At 48.1% G+C, this 20,643-nt stretch overlaps 1 protein-coding gene across 5 annotated transcripts in view; it reads left to right on the forward strand.

The window, feature by feature from the left end:
- The window catches only part of NCOA1 (nuclear receptor coactivator 1), a 206,760-nt gene that overhangs the window by 140,369 nt on the left and 45,748 nt on the right, over positions 1-20,643 (forward strand). For all 5 annotated transcript variants that reach the window (XM_054179758.1, XM_054179760.1, XM_054179762.1 and 2 more), the window contains one exon: positions 3,000-3,166. In XM_054179758.1, the coding sequence (XP_054035733.1) occupies positions 3,000-3,166 (167 nt within the window). The remainder of the gene's footprint in view (positions 1-2,999; positions 3,167-20,643) is intronic.

Below are 20,643 nucleotides of genomic sequence, written 5' to 3' on the forward strand. Positions count from 1 at the left end.
CATGGGTAGCAAGGTGGGCTTGGACACCTCTTCCTGAAGGAACTGCTCTCCAGATGAATGATCACCCACCTGACTTTGCTTAATCTGTTCTGCCTTTGGAAAGTAGATGTCTTGTGGTTTGTTTCCTGAACTGTAACCACCCCAAGAAATCTTTCTTCTGCTGACACCAGGGATCTTTCACAATACATAGGACAAGGACTGAGCCTGGTCATAGAGAAATAGAAACTTCTGGATGGTGGATTATCTTTTCTTGTCCAAGCACCATGAGTTTTTGCATCCAGAAAGCACCTACAAGCATTTTTAGAACAGCTTTGTTGGGTTGGCCAACCAACCCCAAACACTGCAGCTGAAGCACATGACCAAAATCCAAAAGAGGTTAAGACTTCCAGTGCTGCATCTGCCTTCTTTCAGACCATCACCTGACTCACAGCCATGCTGGGGAGGGACCTTGCCCTCCTCCTCAAGCTAGCCAGAGTCCTCCATAACATACTCCAGAGCAAAATGAACTTCAAAACCCCTTTGTTAAAACCTGGAAGGTTTAACTATTGCTTTTGATGATACTTGGGAGTGATAAAGAGCAGCCCACTGCTGCAATATTCTCATGATGCTTTTATGTAAGGAAAATTGGCCAATTCTCCCTCCTACAATTTGAAAGTTGCCACAGCAACAGCAACATTAAGGGTTTTCATGAAATGAGCTCACCCACAACAGAGGGATTTTTTTTCTCCTCTCCCCTCTGCTATTGCTTTTTGGTTTGCAGGAAAAGCTAAGAATTAATTTGACCTTAGCTGAAACACTTTCTCAGCTACTTGGAGAAGCATTTGCCTGCCCATTGCCAGGGAACGTGCCAGTGCTGGTGTCACTGATACCCCTGAAGAGAGAGGCTGAGGTCCATTGCTGGAGCCAGCACTTTCACAGCAGATGCACATCCAACTTAGAAAGATCACAGACTCACAGAGTCATTTTGGTTGGAAGAGACCTTTCAGATCAAGTCCAACCTTTAACCTAGCACTGCCAGCTGACCACTAAACCGTGTCCCTCAGCACCACATCTACACAGTTTTTCAGTCCCTTCAGGGATGGGTACTCCACCACTGCTCTGGGAAGCCTATTTCAAGGCTTGACAGCCCTTTTTGGGAAGAAATTCTTCCTCATGTCCAACCTAAAACTCCCCTGGTGCAACTTGAGGCTGTTTCCTGTTGTCCTGTAGCTTGTTCCTTGGGAGAAGAGACCAACCCCACCTGACTCCAACCTCCTTTCAGGGAGCTGTAGAGAGGAAGAAAGCCACCTTCTCTCCAGATTAAATAACCCTAGTTCCCCCAGCCACTATTCACAAGCCTTGTGCTCTAGACCCTCCTCCAGCTTTGCTGCTCTTCTTTGGACACACTCCAGCACCTCAATGTCCTTCTTGGAGTGAGAGGCCCAAAACTGATCCCAGGCTTCCAGGTGTGGCCTCACTAGTGCCAAGTACAGGTAGACAATCCCTGCTGGCCACAGTACTGCTGATCTAAGCCAGGATTCTGTTGGCTTTCTTGGCCACCTGCACATACTACTGGCTCACCTTCAACAGACTTCAGTAAAGCTGTGATTGCTGCTCCTTAGTACCAGTTGGCAGCTGCCTGTCCAGGAAGTGAGGGCTCTTGCACTCACCCAAGCCTCTTGTACAGGGGTTTCTGTGTATCTTCCATGCAAGAGCTTACTTGTGGCACTTCATGAGAGTGGAGACCCAGGCAAAAGCATAACTTATGTTTTCCAGACCTTGACTTTATTTTTTGCCTTTCTTTCTGGATTCTGCTGCTCTGATGATTTAAAAGAAGTTGAGGCATTCCTGTTGTTCCTCTGGGCAGTCACAGCACCTGGGGAGACACAGAAAAAGTAGTGAGGTGATTGAGAGTGCACTTGGTAGGCAAGGGGTGGTTCATCACAGAGTTTCATCCCTGCAATCATCAGGTATTTTCATGTGAGAGCAAGTTTAAGGAGCAGAATTATGCCCAAGAGACAAAGCCTGCCTGCATATCTGTCAGACCTGGATATTGAGCCAATAAAGTGGAATTAGGGAAAAATAAAGAAGACAGCCTGCCTGAGGAGCTCCTTGGAAGGCAGAGCTGGTGGTGCCTCATCCTCTTTTGGACAGCTGTGGTTTCTAAAGGGTCTCTGCAGAGTTGGCAAGGTATATTCATGCTCTGGTTGACTTGCACTCTCAGCAGACATGACAAACCAAACCTCTTCTTTAAGCCTTCAGCTATTAGCAGAGCTTGTTTTACTACACAGAACAGTTTTGCTGTAACTCATTTATAACTATTTCTTGAGAGGAAGGTGGAGTCTTGAATGCTAGAGTCTGGTTTTGTTGGGAGTGTTTGGATAGACCCATTTATCTTCCTTGGCATTAGTTTTAGAATCACAGAATTGTTTTGGTTGGAAGAGACCTTTGATATCATCATCTTCAACTCTTAATTCAGCACTGCCAGATCACCACTAAACCATGTCCCTCAGCATCACATCTACATGGACTCCACCACTGCTCTGGGCAGTCTGTTCCAGGTCTTGACAACTCTTTGGGGAGGAAACTGTTCCTTGTGTCCAATGTAAATCTCCCCTAGCACAACTTGAGGCCATTTCCTCTGGTACTGTCACTTGTTCCTTGGGAGAAAAGACTTCTACCTTACTCCAGCTTCCTTTTGGGGAGGTGTGGAGAGCAAGATGGTCTCACCTCAACCTTCTTTTCTCCAGGCTAAACCCCACCCCCATCTCCTTCAGGTGCTTTTCAGCAGACTTGTGCTCTAGAGCCCTCAAGATATGTACTTGGATTATATGCATGAAAGCAGAAAAGAGCCTGAATGAATTCCCCAGTGTTTCTGAGATCTTTTGATTATAGCATGGTCATCACTCCAGACAATACTTGCATGTTTGGGTTCTTGTCCAGTACCCAGGTGATACTAAACTCTGCAGTTGGAAAGAGTTATTAATGTGACTTTTAATTCTTTGCCCCTTGTCTAACAGCAATGAAAAGCGGCGACGGGAGCAGGAGAACAAATATTTAGAGGAGCTGGCGGAGCTGCTGTCTGCAAACATTGGGGACATCGACACTCTGAGCGTCAAACCTGACAAATGCAAGATCCTGAAAAAGACAGTGGATCAGATCCAGCAGATGAAGAGGTTGGAGCAAGGTAAGGCAGCAGCTTCCTGCCTTGGTGCCTTAGGGAAGCTTCAGAGTAAGAGTGTTCACTTTAGACACTAAATCACACCATTAATGCATAATCGTGATGTAACCATTCCATTTGCAGTTGTTTTCCTTCTCCGAAGCAGTAATATGGAAGGGGAAGCTTTGCCTCCATTGCTTGGCTTCTTTGAGGTGCCACCTTTGTTTTCTGGTTTAAGGTGGCACTTTACTCTCTCATCATAGAATTGTTTGGATTGGAAAATGCCTTTAAGATTGTCAAGTCCAACAGGTAACCCAGCACTACCAAGCCACCACTAAACCATGCCCCTCAGTGTCATATCTCCACATCTTTTAGATCCCTCCAGGGATGGAGACTCCACCACCACCCTGGGCAGCCTGTTCCAGGGCTTGGAAGAAATTGTTCCTCATGTCCAAGCTAAACCTTCCCTAGCACAACTTGAGGTCATTTCTTCTTGTCCTATGACTTGCTCCTTGAGAGAAGAGGCCAACCCTGACCTGGCTCTAACCTTCTTTCAGGGAGTAGTAGAGAGTGAGGTCTCCCTTCAGCCTTCTTTTCTCTAGGCTAAACAATCCTATGTCCCTCAGCCACTCCTCACAGGACTTGTTCTCTAGACTCTTCACCAGCTTCCTTGGACAGAGTCCAAATGATTCATCCTGAAATTATGCCTTAGATTAAATTAAACAGAAGTGCTTGTTAAACTTTCAGGATCAGGCCCATTAAGGGCTTATCAGCAATTAACTGTGTGCAGAAACCCCATTTTATGGCTGGGTAAGGTGAAGGACAGATAACTCTGCCACATGCTGTGATAGGCTTGGTGAAGAACCATGTAGCCTTGTCAGATCTGTTCTCCTGCCAACCAAGCAGATTAGAAGGGTATTAATCCACCTCCCGCCAGTGAGTACAGGCACTCTAACTGGTGAACAGAGAAGAGATGCTGGAGAAACCATAATCAAGGTTAAAATTCACCCCCAGAGTCAACTCACAGGCTGGACTGCAGAGGTCTAAAGGGCTTGAGCAACGCACAGAAGAATGGATGAGGTTTAGGAAGGAGGGAGTGGGACATGTTCAGCTCCCAGCACCCTCAGCATCCCTCCTGGAGCTGCTGCAGGTGGGCTCCAGCTTCCTCAGCATTACACCTGCTTAAGGGCTGCCCATCTCGTGCACTTAAATACTTTGTCCTTTGTGCAAATGCTTTGTCCTTAGTGCAAGCACTTTGTGCACAAGGTGAATCCCACTCCCTGTTAGTGCTGAGAGCACATCATCAGTCAAGCACTGCCTTTGCCAGAGCTCCCGTCGCACGCTCTGAGTGGAGCCATGTTGCCCGGTAACAGATGTTGAATTTTCCTCAAACCCCATGTCTCAGGTGTGGGTACACACAAACAGGCACTCCATAGACTCACTGAATCTTCTGAGTTGGAAGGGACCTTTAAAGGTCATCTGGTCTAACCACCTTGCAGTGAGCAGGGATGTCTTCAACTAGATCAGGTTGCTTAGAACCCTATCCAACATGACCTGGAATGTTTCCAGGGATGGGGCATCTACCACCTCTCTGGGTAACCTGGGCCAGTGTCTCACCACTCTTAGTGTAAATAATTTCTTCCTTAGATCTAGCCTAAATCTCCCCTCTTTATAAAACCTTCACTCCTTGTCCTGCCACAGCAGGCCCTGATGAAATTCTATCATCATCTTTCTTAAGGGCCACCTTTAAATACTGCAAAGTCACAATAAGTTCCCCCTGAAGTTGCCTGCAGGCTGAAAGAGCTATGGCTGAAAGTAGGTGGACACCTATATTGACCCAAATCTCGGAAATGATCTGAGGGGCTTCTCATCAAGAGAACCTCAGCAGCTAGGTTTCATCCCCTGCTTGCTCTTAGCTCAGTCTGATGAGCCCCAGCACTGTGAGAACTTGTCCAACCAAAACACAGAATCACAGAACACATCTGGTTGGAGGAGACCTCAAAGATTACCCAGTCCAAGCCTCGACCCAGCACTGAAGGGTCAACACTAAACCTTGTCCCTAAGTGCTCCTAAGTGCTAGGTCCAGGGCAAGCTCAGTGACAAACCATTCAGCTCACACTGCCTGGGCCTCCCGATGAAGCAGGACAAATGCTTGTAGATTTCATTCACGTTGTGTCCAGGCTCTGAAAGGACTTTGGTAGCGGGTGAGTACACCCAGGTTCCTGCTTGCTGCCACTTCACTGTTCATTAGTTTTCTTGACATTGCACAGCAGGGCTGAACATTAACTAGGACAAGCACTACTTAAAAATATTATGCCTCGAGCTTTGCTCGGTGTCACCAGCTTATCGAGTGCAGCACCAAGTGACCAAAGGAAAGAAACTTCACCTATATTTGTTCTTAGCAAACTTGCTTGTGGGAGCATTTCACATGAGGAAGTAGGAAAAATTGGCAAATACTCAGAATATTTGTGGCCAGAGACAATTTTCTCTCCTTGTAGTTTAGATGTTGTCTCCCCGCCTACATCCTTCCTCCTTCTCCTCCTCCTCCTCTCTGTTTCTCAGCTGTAAAGCAGATTAATATTTGATAACTACTGAGGATGTGGGTTTGTTGCTGAAGTGTTGTGAATGGTATTCTGCAGACTGTGGCTGTGCTCTTTCTAGTGCTGTTAGAAAATCCACCTGGAGACATGATTCATGTAACAGAGTTTGGACTTTGCAGTGATATGTTACAGCAGGCTCAGGACAGAATCCCAGAACCACATCATGGTGGGAGTTGGAAGAGACCTCCAGGGATCATCTAGTCCAACCTCCCTGATAAAGCTGGGTCACCCAGAGCAGGCTGTCCAGAATTGCATCCAGGCAAGTTTGGAATCTCTCTAGAGAAGGAAACTCCACAACTTCTCTGGACAGCCTGTTCCAGTGCTTTGGCACCCTCACAGGAAAGAAGTTTTTCCTCCTGTTTAACTGGAACCTCCTGGGTTCCAGTTTGTGTCCATTGCCCTTTGTCCTGTCACTGGGAACCGCTGTAAAGAGTCTGGCCCCATCCTTTTGCCTCTGCCCTTTAGATATTGATCAGCATTGATGAGATTCCCTTCTCAGTCTGCTCTACTCCAGGCTAAACAGCCCCAAGTCTTTCATCCTCTCCTCATCACAGAGATTCTCTGGTCCCCTCAGCAGTTTTGTAGCCTCCACTGGACTCTCCCCAGTAGTTCCCTGTCTCTCTTGAACTGGGGAGACCAGAACTGTATCCAGTGCTTCAGATCTGTACATCACAGCAAATGGTGCTCTTCAGCCCAGTAACAAGCAAAACTCTTAAGCACTGGGGAAAATGCTGTTAAACCTTGTAGCAGAGCAGCTATCAATAAAAACAAAACAACTTCCTGTCATTAACTTAATTAATGACATGCTTGGGAAGGGGCAGGTGGCAGTGTCAAGAGAGTGAGGACATCCTTGCCTCTACCAGCACAGGAAGGTTTTGAGGACACATCCAAGCAACTGCCCACCCTGCACCGCCACCACGAATCGTCCTCGGCTTTAACCCGCAAAGGGGTGGAGGAGCCAGCAGAAGCTTGCAGATGGATCACACGCAGGGGCTGAGCCCTCCCTCCCATCCCCCTGCCTGCTGGGCTGCTATTTAAAGTATGAAGCAAATGCTTTTAGAAAAGATTCCTAGGTCTGGCCACCTTCCAACATTAGTAATGTACAGTTGGCAGAACAAGCAGTTTGCGGCTGTGGCAGCAACCTGAAATTCATCTGCCAAGACAGCAATAAATGCAGCAGAGGAAGAGGCCAGGCAGTTAATTTTTCAGCCTTTGTCCATCCTGCAAAAGTTCTTTAGACTTTTTTCAGTCTGGTGGTTTGAGTGTTGGAGCCCTGAACTCTGCCTGAGCACTGTCACTCGCCAGGGAAAGGGGAGAAAAGGCCACCAGTGTCTCTTGGGCAGTGTGGAGGTCAGCAAGGAGAAGATCTCTCTGAGCATGCTGCCTGGGCTTTGCAGAGCAGTGGCCAGTCTTTGTGGACCTCCTTCCCCTTTGCCTTGAGGTTAGCATCATGCCCAGCACATTGATGCCAGAGATCCTCTCCTGGGGTAGTTCCTCTGCTGCAGAGCCATGCCTTGACACATGTCCCTCCATCACATAGAGGTGAGCTAGCTTAAGGTTGTGGGCACCAGGTCAAAGAAGGGAATTCTGCTTCTCTGCTCCACTCTGGTGAGACACCACCTGCTGTGTTGTGCCCACATCTGGAGTGGGCAGGAGAGACATGGACCTGTTGGAGCAGGTCCAGAGGGGACCATGAGCATGATGCAAGGGGCTGGAACCCCCCTGCTATAGGGACAGGCTGAGAGAGCCTGAAGAAGAGAAGGCTGCGGGGAGACCTCCTTGTGGCCTTTCAGTACTTAAAGGGGCCTGTACGAAGGCTGGGGCAGATTTTCTAGCATGGCCTGTTGTGACAGGACAAGGCTTTAAAACTAGAAGAGAGGAGATTCAGACTAGATAGAAGGAGGAAATTGTGGACAATGAGGGTGGTGAGACACTGTCCTGGGTAGACACCCCATCCCTGGCAACACTCAAGGTCAGGCTGGAAAGGCCTCTGAACAAGCTGTTCTAGTTGAAGATGTCCCTGCTCACTGCAGGGACCTTTAAAGCTCCCTTCCCACCCAAACCGCTCTGTGATTCAATGATGGTTCTGTGAAGGTTGTTTTAATTCAGCGCAGCACTTCTGTGGTCAAAACCAGATGGATAAATCAAGCTGGACAGCTTTGCTGCTCAACATTTGTTGCTTGTAGGGTTAGCAAAGGTGATGTGAAGGCTGTTAGCAGAAACCATGAGGGCAGCATGATTGAGCTGTGATTGACTCAAGGGGCTGTATGAGAGGGAGGAGGCGCAGCTGCTGCTGGGAAGGCAGACAGTGGGTGGCTGCAAATGTTAAAATCTTGGTCATCTTGGTCATACAGGAGAGTGAAAAATGAGCAGAGATGTTGGGAAAGCTGCACTGATGTGTGGACTACCACTTATTTTGTTCCTTTTCTGTAAGATGATGTGATACTTGATGCCTTCCCTCAGCAGAAGCAGAGGTAGAGCCTTGTCATCCATAAGGAAGCTTCTTTATTCTACACAAAAGGAAAAAGCTTCTTTCCAGTGAGGGTGCTGTGCTGGAGCACTGGGCCAGGCTGCCAGGACAGGCTGTGAAGTCTCCTCTAGATATATTCAAAACTTGCCTGGACATGTTGCTGGGCAACCTGCTCTGGGTAACCCTGCTTTATCAGGTGGATTGGACTAGATGATCTCCACAAGTGCCTTACAATCCCCACCACTCTGTTTGATTCTCTGATCAAATACTGCTGTGACCCCAGGCTCTGCAGTGGCAGATGAGCTTGAGAAAAATGTTGCCTTTTAACCCTCTCTTTTTTAATTATACACCCCACTTTTGGGGGGGGTCATAACCTTTGGTTTATGGATAAGGTGATGAGCAGTGTGCAGAGACTCTCTGATGGAGATGGGAGCTGGCAGAAGGGTCAGCTCAGCTCAGCTCCCATGTAGAGCTCCCAACCTCAGCAATGTTCTTTTTAAGGTGAAGCCACCAAGTCTTTTCCCCAAAGCCCTCTCTGCTTAATTTCCTTCCAGAGCTGGACTATAAATGCAGCACCTTAATAGACTAGATCAAACTATTGAGCTTTTCATTAAGCCGCCTCCAAACTCTAACCGCCACAGAAGGCTGCCCTTGAAACACCTCCGAAGCGATTCTTCCACCACCTGCATCCAAGGGACTTCATTCCCCCTGTCCTTCCTGCATTTGCTCATCACCACTTGCTCCTGCTGTGCCACCATATGCTCGGCTTCTGCAGGAACTGGTGAGCAGAACCGGCAGCTCCCCAGTCCAGGATCCAGCCTCAGCACGGCTCCCGGCCCTGCCAGGACACGTGGGGTAATGCTCATGAGTTTCTGCTCTTATGAGGTCCAAAAGCCCCAGCAGATTTCCTCTGTAGCTCTCAAAATGAAGGATTTATTCTGTGTCTGCTTGGATTTGTACAGCTTCACCTGTCTCATGAAGGACCTTGGGTTGCTGCTCGCCTTTGCAGTGTGAGGTTGTGTGACCTCATGTGTGACACCTTCAGCCTTTGGTTGTGGGGCTGCTGAATTTATTCTTACAGGTGTACAAGGGAGAGGAAAAAATCAGATCATTATTAATGCAGATTTATTCTGTAATAATGCTACAGCAAAGTGACCTTCCTTGGGATGCTTTAAAAGGGCACGAGGTGAAGAATTCCCTTTCCTTCCCAAATGTTACAGTCTTCACTTGCAAAGATGACCCTCAGTTTTTAAAGTTCATAGACTCATAGAATCAGAGAGTGGTCTGGGTGGGAAGGGATCTTTAAAGGTCATCTAGTCCAACCCTCCTGCAGTCAGCAGGGACATCTTCAAATAGAGCAGGTTTCTCAGATACCTGCCAAACCTGACCTGGAATAAACATTCCAGGGCTGGGGCATCTGCCACCTCTCTGGGCAACCTGGGTCAGTGTCTCACCACCCTCAGTGTAAATAGTTTCTTCCTTATCTCTAGTCCAAAGCTCCCCTCTTTTGGTTTAAAACCATTGCTCACCTCACTGTCCATTCATCTAACCCACACTTTTTAAGCTTACCTACGAGGATGTTATGGGAGACAGTGTCAAAAGCCTTGCTGAAGTCAAGATGAACATTATCCACTGCTCTCCCCTCACCTACCCAGCTGTTCACACCATGGCTATCAGATTGGTCTTTGAATCCATGCTGATTATTCCTGATAACCTTCTTTACCTCCAACCTCCATACGCTTAGAGATGAACTCCAGAATGAGCTGTTCGGGAGTGGAGGTTCATCAGCTTTCCAGGGATGGAGGTGAGGCTGACTGGCCTGGGTCTTCTTTCTTGCCCTCTTTGAAGATTTGAGTGACACTGGCTTTCTTCCAGTCCTCAGGCACATCCCCTGTTCTCCACAACCTTTCAGAAATGATGGAGAGTGGCTTAGCAATAACCTTAGCCAGCTCCTTCAGCACTCATGGGTGCATCCCGTCAGGGCCTATGGATCTGTGGGTGTACAGCTTGTCTAGGTGATCTCTTACCCAGTCCTCCTTGACTAAGGGACAGTCTTCCTTCCTCCAGACTTTATCTCTTGCCTCTAGGGACAGAGGGCCAGCCTTAGCAGTAAAGACTGAAGCAAAGAAGGCGTTCAGTAACTTGGACTTCTCCGTCCTCTGTCACCCTCCTCATTCAGCAGTGGGCCCACATTTTGCCAGGTGTTCCTTTTCCTGCTAATGTACTCTAAGAACCCTTCATGTGTTTGGTTTTGGTGGGTTTTTTTCACATAGATTTCCTTGTAGCATCTCTATATATTATGGCAACATTCCTGTATTCCTCCCAAGTGGCCAATCCCTGTTTCCACATACTGAGAATGTCCTTCTTCCATTTGAGTTTTCCCAGAAGCTCCTTGCCTCCCCTGCTTGGTTTCTTACTCACAGGGATGCACCAATCTTGAGTTTGGAGGAGGTGGTGCTTGAATATTAACCATCTCTCTTTGGTTCTCCTGTCTTCTAGAGCCCTAACCCATGAGATTCTTTTAAGTGGGTCTCTGGTGAGGTCAGAGTTGACTCTCCTGAAGTCCAGGGTTGTATTTCTACTTACTACTCTGCTACTTCCTCATGTGGTCCACCATCTCATGGTCACATCAGCCAAGGCTGCATCCAACCTTCATGTCCCTGACTAGACCTTCCTTGGTTATTAGTACAAGGCCCAGCAGCACAGCTCTCTTCGTAGGGTCCTCTACCACCTGTGTCGCAAAGTTATCATCAGTGCACTGTAGGAACTTCCTGTTGGTGCCTCGCTGTGTTGTCCTTCCAGCAAGTATCAGGGTGGTTGAAGTCTCCCATGATAATCAGGACATGTGATGGCGAGGCAGATTTCAGCCGTCTGTAGAACGCCTCATCAACTTCCTCTTCCTGGTCAGTTGGCCTACAGTAAAAACCCACTGCAATGTCACCCATATTAGCCAATCCCTTAATTCTTACCCACACACTTTCAACTTGTTCTTCTTCTTCCCCAGGCAGAGCTCAATACATTCCAGTTGCTCTCTCACATAAAGGGCAACTCCATCACTTCACCTTCTGGGCTGCAAGCACACATTACTGGTTTATGTCCAGCTTTTCACCCACCGGTTCCCCCAAGTCCTTCTCCACAGGGCTGCTCTCCATCCCTTCATCCCACAGCCTGTGCTTATATTGGGGGTTGCACTGGCCCAGGGGTAGGACCTTGCACTTGGCCTTATTAAACTTCAGGAGGTTGAACAGCTCAAGAGCTGGAAAGTGAAAAGTCCGTCAAGGAATACCTGCAGCCTTTCCCACAGCACGTCGGGTAGCCTAGTTTGTGCCAAAGATGACGGAGCTGGGCAAGATGGACAAGTTGGAATGCCTGGAACACAGCAGAGCATGAGGCACAATGGCTCTGTTTACAAAGGCCTGTAGTGACAGGATGAGGGGCAATAGTTGGAAATTAGAGAAGAGTAGATTTAGATTGGATGTTAGGAATAAGTTCTTCCCCATGAGGGTAGTAGAATGCTGGAACAGGTTGCCCAGGGAGGTAGTTGAGGCCCCATCCATGGAGGCTCAAATTGAGGCTCAACAGGGCTCTGGGCAGCCTTTTCTAGTGGAGGATGTCCCTGCTTACTGCAGAGGGGCTTGGACTAGATGACCTTTGGAGGTCCTTTCCAACCCACACACTTTCCCATATAGCACAGGTTGGATGAGGCTCTGAACAACCTGATGCAGTTGAAGATGTCCCTGCTCACTGCAGGAGGGTTGGACTAGGTGACCTTTAGAGGTCCCTTCCAAGCCAAACTATTCCATGAGTCTATGATTCTGTGATTCAGAACACCACCACCCCACCACCCCTATCTGAAGTTAACCTACTTGGGGGAAGTCATTTTCCTTTTGGGTGAATGCAGCAGGGTAAGTGAAGTGGATGAAATGATTATTGATTTTGGCCGCTCTGTTGCATACGATCAGAGGGCTGTCAGTAGCTTTCCTTTAATTAAGTTTCCCTGCTGTCTTGTCATATGCTTAGATGTGGCCCTGAATTTATTTTGTGACGGACATGTCCAGCTTCTAGCAGAGAGGTTCTGGGTCCTCAGTGGGATGTATGGAAGCCTCTTCGAACGAATGCTGAGTTTCATTGTGGGTTTGGGAATGGCAGCACATGGCGAGCTGTACAAAGAGGACAAAATAGCCTTGGCTTTGTGTTTAGCTGTGGTCAGAAAATGGTGTCGTGGTGGCCTGGGAAGAGGTTTCTCCTCACAGCCTGTGACAGCAGCGTGAGGTTTTGGGAGGAGGAGAGGAGGAGAATTTGTCCTCAGGCCCTGAGCTAAGACCCCCTTCTAGTCCCAGCAGCTGAGTGATGTGGGACATTATTAAAGAGCATCAGATTACTGCCATAAAGCCACAAAGCGAGTCATTGCGTGCCGTGTGTGGAAGCAAGGCGCAGAGCTGAGGCCCCTTGGCGGGGTTTGCCCCAAAGCAGAGGAGCCCAGTGCTGAGTAATTAAAGGCTTTCAGCTGGTTTCTTCTGCCCAGATCCAGCCTCCCATGTTAGCCTCAGTCAACAGGGTTTTGTGTCTGCAGCCCCTAGGGATAGAGCTCTACATGGGTTTTCATTAGCTTTGAGGAAGTATCTACCCCAAGTCCATATTGCTGAGTTTGTTAAAGGAGCTGGACATCTCCAGTGCAGGAATGGAGGGAGCCTTTGAGAACTTCTCCCTCACTTGGCTTTGTTTTGCCAGGATAATGTAGTTAACACCTTCAGGCATTTCTTTTTCTGTTTGGATACAGTTTGACAAGCAGGGTGGGGTCTAGGATCAGCCTGGGTTGCTGGGCTACCCTTTGGAAGTCCCCATGCAGGGAGAAGCATGAGTGCTGTGGGCAAACTTCTACAATGTTTTGCTGGCCTCATGATGAACAAAAACTTCCTCCTATCCCACCTGGATGTCTCTTGCTTCACTTGCACCCATTGCTTCTCATCTTCTCACCATGCATCTCAGTGAAGAGCCTGGCTCCATCGCCCCCATACTTCTTGTAGGCATGGATAGACTGCTATCAGGTGCTCCAAGGCCATCTCTTCTCTAGGCTAAGCAAACCCCTTCCCTTGGCCTCTGGTTTCATGGTCAGTGCTCCAGCCCTGAGCACACTTGTTTGTGTTATACTGGTATCCCAGAGCTGGACACGGTATGTAGTGGTCACCTAGATGTGATGCTGTGTTGGCCATGCAGGTGGATCAGGTTAAGGGTGGGAACCAGTGGCCGTCTACCAAGTACAGATTGACATCAGGGAAGCCAAAGGGGAAAGGTCTCCAGTGGTCTAGACTCTGCATTGCCCTATCACATCTGAGCTCCTTCCTTGGTGTCCTGGAGAGCTTCCCAATGTGGGTGTTGCTGCCAGGAGGGCAGGGTGGCATCATGCCATCGCTGCTGCCTTTCTGCCTTGCATACAGAGATTGAGATAAACTGAAACGACTAGATTCAGAGAATTCAGGCATCATTTTGATAGCTTTTTTGTGTTGAGTCAACACAGAGGTCCTTCAGTGGACTTTTCATGCAACAGAAGAGCGAAGTGTAGAGTTTTCACATAGTCCAAGAGATGAAAACCTCACTGGTTGGAAAATCATTCAAGTGAAGGCTCAAGAAGCAAGAAGCCAGCCTCGATTTCAAGGCCAGCAGTGTATTGCAAGCAAGAAGTTTGGGTCTAACAGTTCAGGTTTGACTGAAGAACAAAAGCAAGCAGCAGAGTGGCATCTGAGGAGCAATCTCAGTGGAAATGTCTCCTGGAAATAGAGTAAATGAAAAGTGCTTTAAGGGGTTTACCTTAATTAAAGGATTTTTTTTGTTGTTATTATTTTTTGAAATTAATTAACAAAAACCACATTAAGGTTTGTGTCAAATCTAAAATTAGAGGGGAATCTCTTCAGGCTACAACTGTCAGCCTGGTGCTGTTGTCTCCTCTTTAAATGCATTGACTTTATCGAAGTTATCCTGGTTTGGGTCGCTTCAAGGAAGGTCAGGAAAGGGGAGCTTTGCTTTTACCTCAGAGCTGTGTTTTGCAGACTCTGGGTTCCTCCACCTTTCATCCCTGAGCTCAGGAAGGACCTCCTCAGCCAGCAGCCTTGTCACTGAGCATTGGCTGGTGCTGGAGATGAAAGCTCCTTCTTCATCCCAGATCTGGTGGTTGGATTAACCCCGGTGGAGCTGCTTGTGCTGGTAGAGGGAGGGATGCACGCAGCTTTCATCCTGTCTCAGCAGCCAGTTTTCCACCATATCTTTGAGGGCTACAGAGAAAGGGAAACACCCAAACCCTGGAGGCCAGATTAGACATCAGAAGGGAGGGGGAATTTCTCCTTGGCTTCAGTGGGTGCTCACTGAAAGTCTTCAAGTGTGAGGCTGATCCAAGATAAACAGAGTTCAAACAGACCCAATCCTTTTAACTGTTTAACTTCATCCTTCCAGGAATGCTTCTGAGATCCTAAAGAAAACAAAAACACCTGCTTGGTGGTGGTAGAAATGAGTTTCAGATAATTTCTGTGCCAGTGCTGCCCTTTAATCTGGTTTATTCTTCCTTCTGTTTAGCAATTGCTGCCCTTCCCTATTTCTTTTTATGAAGTCATGTCTCTTGTTCTCTACCCTCACTCAACTTGTCCAACAAACCAAGCTCTCCCTAGAATCTTGCTATCAGGTAGCTACACCTTTGCCTTTAATCAAGGCAACAGCTCTTTTCTGGACTTCTTCTAAGTGAACTTCACTTCTCTTGAGTGAGTTGCTTCCAGACAATATGTTTTTTCTTACCAGATCTTACCAGATTGTTGGTGATACCGCTTCTGATACACTGGAGGTAACAGTTGTCTCCTCTTGTCACCTCCATTAAGTCATCCACAACTTGCAGCCAAAGCTCATGTTCCTGGTTGATGAGTGCATGACCTGCAAGTTGTGGAATGAGGGAGAAATCTGCACAGTGCAGTTGCTTAGTTTCTCTGCCATTTGGTCCTCTTTCATTTGAAGGAGTCAGCCTTGTTGGTGTGTACACAGTTGGTGTGTATTTTCTCTCCACATGGATACCCTATCACAGGTGCCGTAGGAACACCACTAGTGACCTCTCTTCATCCTGATGAAACATCTTTATTCTCAAAATTGAGTTTCATGGAGCTTCATGGGAGCCTCTGCTAGATCTTGGTGCTGTTCAGCATCTTCCTGGATGTGGAAGAACACAACAAATCATTGCTAGACCAGTACAGGGTGGAAATACTGGAGTGTTGAGTGGGTCTTATCCTGGGAAATGGTGCTAGGTCTGGAGATCCTGGCATTGAAGGCAGTCTATGTGAACTTGAGATGTGATGAAAAGCAAGGTGGTGCTCTCCTGGGTGATGCTGGTGGGACAAAACTGGAGTTCAGGCATGGTATCCACACTGAAAGAAGGTTATAAAACCCAGAGGAGGCAGAGAGAAGGGCCACGAAAATGATCCAGGGGCTGGAGAAAATGTCTTGCAGCTTGGTAGAATGAAGAGCTGTGCTGAGTGTATCTGGGGGGAAAAAACAGGAGTGGGGACATGGTGATGACACCATAAACACTAACAAGAACAGAAAATGCTGGCTACTGGAGAGGGTTTTTAATCCAGCATAACAGAGAATGACTCAAAGCTGAAGCCAGACAAAAAGAAATTAGGACTCGAGCCCAGAGTGACAACTGGGAGGGTGATTGCTTTGGGAGCCAGCTGCCAAGTGAAGCGGTGGGTTGCGTCAGGTTTGGGCCAAACAGAACTTCAGGGCTTGTGGTAGTGGAAGTGGATGAACTTTGATGGCTCCATGATAATCAAGCAGTCAGATTAGCCAGTCTAATAATCTCTCCTGACCTCTCATCTCTATAAATCTGAATGTTTTGGTCATGGAAAGTGCCTCGAGAGCTGGATCTCTGTCCATGGCAGCAAATTCTGCAGTGCAGAGGTGGGGCAAGTGCCACACTCACCAAATCCCAGCATGCTGGGAGTTGGAAGGGCACCTCTTGGGATCATCTCATTCAACCTCCCTGATACAGCAGGATCACCCACAGCAAGTTGCCCAGGATCATGTACAGGCAAGTCCAGAATCTACCCAGAGGAGACTCCACAACCTTTCTGGGCAGTCTAGTCTGGGGCTTAATGCCCTTACAGGAAAGAAGTTTCTCCTCATTCAGGTGGAACCTCCTGGTTCCAGTTTGTTCCTGTTGCCCCTTGTCCTGTTGCTGGACACCGATGAAAAGAGTCTGGCCTGATTGCTCTTGCCCACTGCCCTTTAGAGATTGATCTGCATCGAGAAGATCCCCTCTCAGGCTGCTCTGCTCCAGGCTAAACAGCGCCAGGTCTCTCAGCTCCTTTGTAGCCTCTGATGGACTCTCTCCAGTAGTTCCTTGTCTCTCTTTACCTGAGGACACAATGCTCTAGATGTGGACCCAACAGAGCAGAGCACAGGGGGAAGGAAAATTCTCTTCACCAGCTGGCCACACTCTTCATTGTGTGCTCCAGGAGATCATTGGCCTTGGACATAAGAGCACATTTCTGGCTCGTGGTCATTTTGTTGTCCACCAGGATTCCCAGGTCTTTTTCCACAAAGCTGCTTTCCAGCAGGTCAGCCCCCAACTTGTACTGATACATGGGGTTATTCCTCCCTAGGTGCAGGACCTTACCCTTGCTATTGTGGAACTTCATGAGGCTTCTCTTTGGCCAACTCTCTATCCTGTCCAGGTCTCGCTGAATGGCAGCACAGCCACAGCATCATCAGCAAACTTGCAGAGGATCCACTCCACTGCTTCATCCAGGTCTTTGATAAAGATGTTGAACAAGACTGGACCCAGTCCTTACCCCTGGGGAGCATCACAAGCTTTAACTAGACCCTGTAATGCTGATCACTACCCTCCAAGCTCTGTTGTTCAGCTAGCTCTCAACCTGCCTCACTGTCAACTCATCCAACCCACACTTCCTAAGCTTTCCCATGAGAATGTTGTAGGAGACGGCATCAAAAGCCTTGCTTTGGTTGGGGTAGACAACATCCACTGCTCTGCCCCCATCTCCCCAGCCATTCACACCACTGCAGGAGACCATCAAATTGGTCAAGCATGATTTGAGGCTAAGTCCTTACTTTGTTTCCCCTTCATCCACATAGGTCTCCTGCCCCACGTTCCGTCCTGTGCGCTGCCCCTAATTAAGACCTCCCCATTAGCAGAGTAATTAATTGCACCCCGTGCATGAGGGCTGACAGGTTTGTTGGCAGGGAGTGGGGGAATTTCACGCCCTCCCGTCCCCCGTGGTCCGGTTTCATCGCGCGGCGTTAAGCGGATCGCGTCCCTGCAGATGGCTGTGAGGAGTCTCCCTCTCCATATCCTCCGGGACCTGTTTTATATCGGAGATTGATTTCAGATACCAACTCCCCCAGTTCAGGGCTATAAAAATCTCGGCCTGTGCAGCAGCACCAGGGAGCATCCTCTCTGTATGTTTATTTTATAGAGCCCTACCACCTACAAAGCACGTCAATAAAATTCTCATCCCTGCTCTGACAGTTTTAATCTATCTGGCAGCTTAAAAATAGACCTAGGGGAAGGGGAGCCTGCGAAGAGCTGCCGAGACCTCTCCGAGCGGCGCCTTCGCTTTAACAAGTGAACATTTGGTTATTGCATCCTCAAGCTTTTAAACATCTCACACTGTCAAGAACTAATAAATCCTTTAGCACCTCGCCGTAAGGAGGGGATCTGATAGGATGGAACAGGCGTGTGGATCATGTGGAGAGTCATAAACCACCTGTAGAAATCACTCCTCCTCTTGCCTTCTGCTCTGCTGGATTAGATTTTTTTTGTTCCTCTTTTTCTTTCTTTTTATCTCCATGATTCAGTCTCATTTTTAAGAGAAGCAGGAAAGTAGGAGGAAAAACTCACCCCTTTCATTACAGCCCTTTTCCTTCTTACCCTTCACAGAAATGGACAGAACATGTTTTGATATTCTTCTAACCTTGGGATGGAATCCCAGTAGGGTTTGCCTCCACTAAGCTTGTCTTCAGCAAGGCTTTTGACACTACCTTCCACAGCATCCTCATAGGGAAGCATAGAAAGCCTGCAGGTGGAACTTGCACCTCCAAACATATGTGCTACAGTCACCCCTTTGATCATTTCAGCCAGCAGTGTGCCCATGTGGCCAAGAGGGCAAAGAGCATCCCGGCTTGGATCAGCAATAGTGTGGCCAGCAGGAGTAGGGCAGGGATCATCCCCCTGTACACTGGGTTCATTTTGGGCCCCTCACTCCAAGAAGAACATTGAGGTGTTGGAGTGTCCAAAGGAAGACAATGAAGCTGTTGAAGGGTCTAGAGCACAAATCTTGTGAGGAGCAGCTGAGGGACCTGGGGTTGCTTAGCCTGGAGAAAAGGAGGCTCAGGGGAGACCTTCTGGCTCTTTACACCTCCCTGAAAGGAGGTTTGAGCCAGATAGGGGTTGCTCTCTTCTTCCAAGGAACAAGCGGCAGGACAGGAGAAAACAGCCTCAGGTTGCAGCAGGGGAGGTTTAGGTTGGACATGACAATCAACTTCTTCCCCTAAAGGGTTGTCCAGCCCTGTAACAGGCTGCCCAGGGCAGTGGTAGAGTCCCCATCCCTGAAAGGATTGGAAAGCTGTGTAGATGTGTTGCTGAGGCACATGGTTTAGTGGTGACCTGGCAGTACCAGGTTAATGGTTGGACTTGACAATCTTAAATGTCTCTTTGAACCTAAATGACTCCATGGTTCTGTGATTTACAGTGCACATGAAGTTTGCCTTTACCTGTGACAGATCCCTTTGGTGTAGTAGAGAAAGCAAAGCCATCCCCTCAAGAGCTGCAGATTGACAGCTCAGGTGAGGAGAGACACTGAGGAGAGACAGATGGGAGGTGTGAGAAAGTCAGGTTTGGAGGAACCAGGCCGTGGGGGACATTCAACTCCTTGCATGGGAAGCATCAGTTTCCTCCTCGCTGTGCTCAGGCTGTTCATTGTCTGCACGCTGTGGCAGACGTCTCCTTGCTGGTGCAGCTCACATCTTTGACATGCCTGCACCATGTGAGCTGGTTTAGCAGGATCCACAGGTGGATTTTTTTAAAGTAACTTCTCATGGACTTTAGTGTGCAGCCTACCAAGGCTTCAGGATTCTACATCTTGAGAAATGAGTCTAATAATTCTTTGCAAAATTAGACCCATGCAATAATTTGGGTGGGGAAGGACCTTTAAAGGTCATCCAGTGCAACACTCCTGCAGTCAGCAGAGACATCTTCAACTAGAGCAGATAGCTCAGAGCCCTGTCCAACCTGAAACTGAGTGTCTTCAGGGATGAGGCATCTACCCCCTCTCTGAGCAGTCTGGGCTGTGCATCAGCACTTTCAGGTTAAACAATTTCTTCCTTCAATCTAGACTGAGTTTCCCCTTTCAGTTTGAAACCATCACCCCTTGTCCTGTCACAACAGGCCCTGCCAAACAGCCTGTCCCCAGCTTTCTTACTGCCCCCCTTAAGTACTGAAAGACTGCAGAAAGGTTTTCTTGGAGTCTTCTCTCCCAGCTCTCTCAACCTGTCTTCACAGCAGAGTGGTTCCAGCCCTCTGAGTATTTCTGTGGTCTCCTCTGGATCCACTCCAACAGGTCAGTGTCTCTGCTGTTCTGAGAGCTTCAGAGCTGGACACAGTTCTCCAGGTGATGTCTCACCAGAGCAGAGTAGAGTGGCAGAATTAAGTCACATCATTACAATGGTGCTGCAATGCATGCGGGAGGACGAAGGCCGTGCCAGGGCTGAATTAAATCTGGAGAGGAAATTCATGTAGCCCTTTCTTATCTCTGCAGCTTTGGCTCTGCAGAGTTGGCAGAGGTTTGGAACAAATTAAATTCTCCACATTTGTGGTAGGAGTCTTTCCCCCCCTTTCTTCCTTCCCCCAGCAAGATGGAGATGTTACACCTGCTTGATCTCAACGTCGACTCTAGCGAAGTCCTGGCTCCTTGTGCCTGTTCTTTCCTGTCAGCCTTCAGTGCTCATTAATTTTGCATCACTCAGCACCGTATAATTTCTCCTGCCATTGTTCAGACAAGCAGCCTTTTTCACTGAAGACATCTTGACACCATGAATGTTTAACTCAAAAGGTGTGAAGACACAAAGCAGTACACCCCTTTCCTTCTGCTTCAGCGGCAGCACTCTTTGCTCTGCGCTCCTCACCGCTGCTCAAGGCTGTCATCAGAAGCAGAAAAACAGAGTTTGGCAAAGAAAATGATGTTTGCTGATCAGAGCAGGGGCAGGTGACTTAGATCTTCATCTTTACTCCTGATGCTGTCATACACTAATGGTGCATGATGCCCTTCCTCTAGAGGCTTGGACAGATGTACTTTTGGAGGTCCATCAGGAGTCCTGCAAGAGAAAACTACCAGCTGGTGAACCATGATGGGGTGTGAAAGCAATATAGGTTGAAGCTAGCC

The sequence above is a fragment of the Dryobates pubescens genome, chromosome 3 (genome assembly GCF_014839835.1).
Source record: "Dryobates pubescens isolate bDryPub1 chromosome 3, bDryPub1.pri, whole genome shotgun sequence".
NCBI lineage: Eukaryota > Metazoa > Chordata > Aves > Piciformes > Picidae > Dryobates > Dryobates pubescens.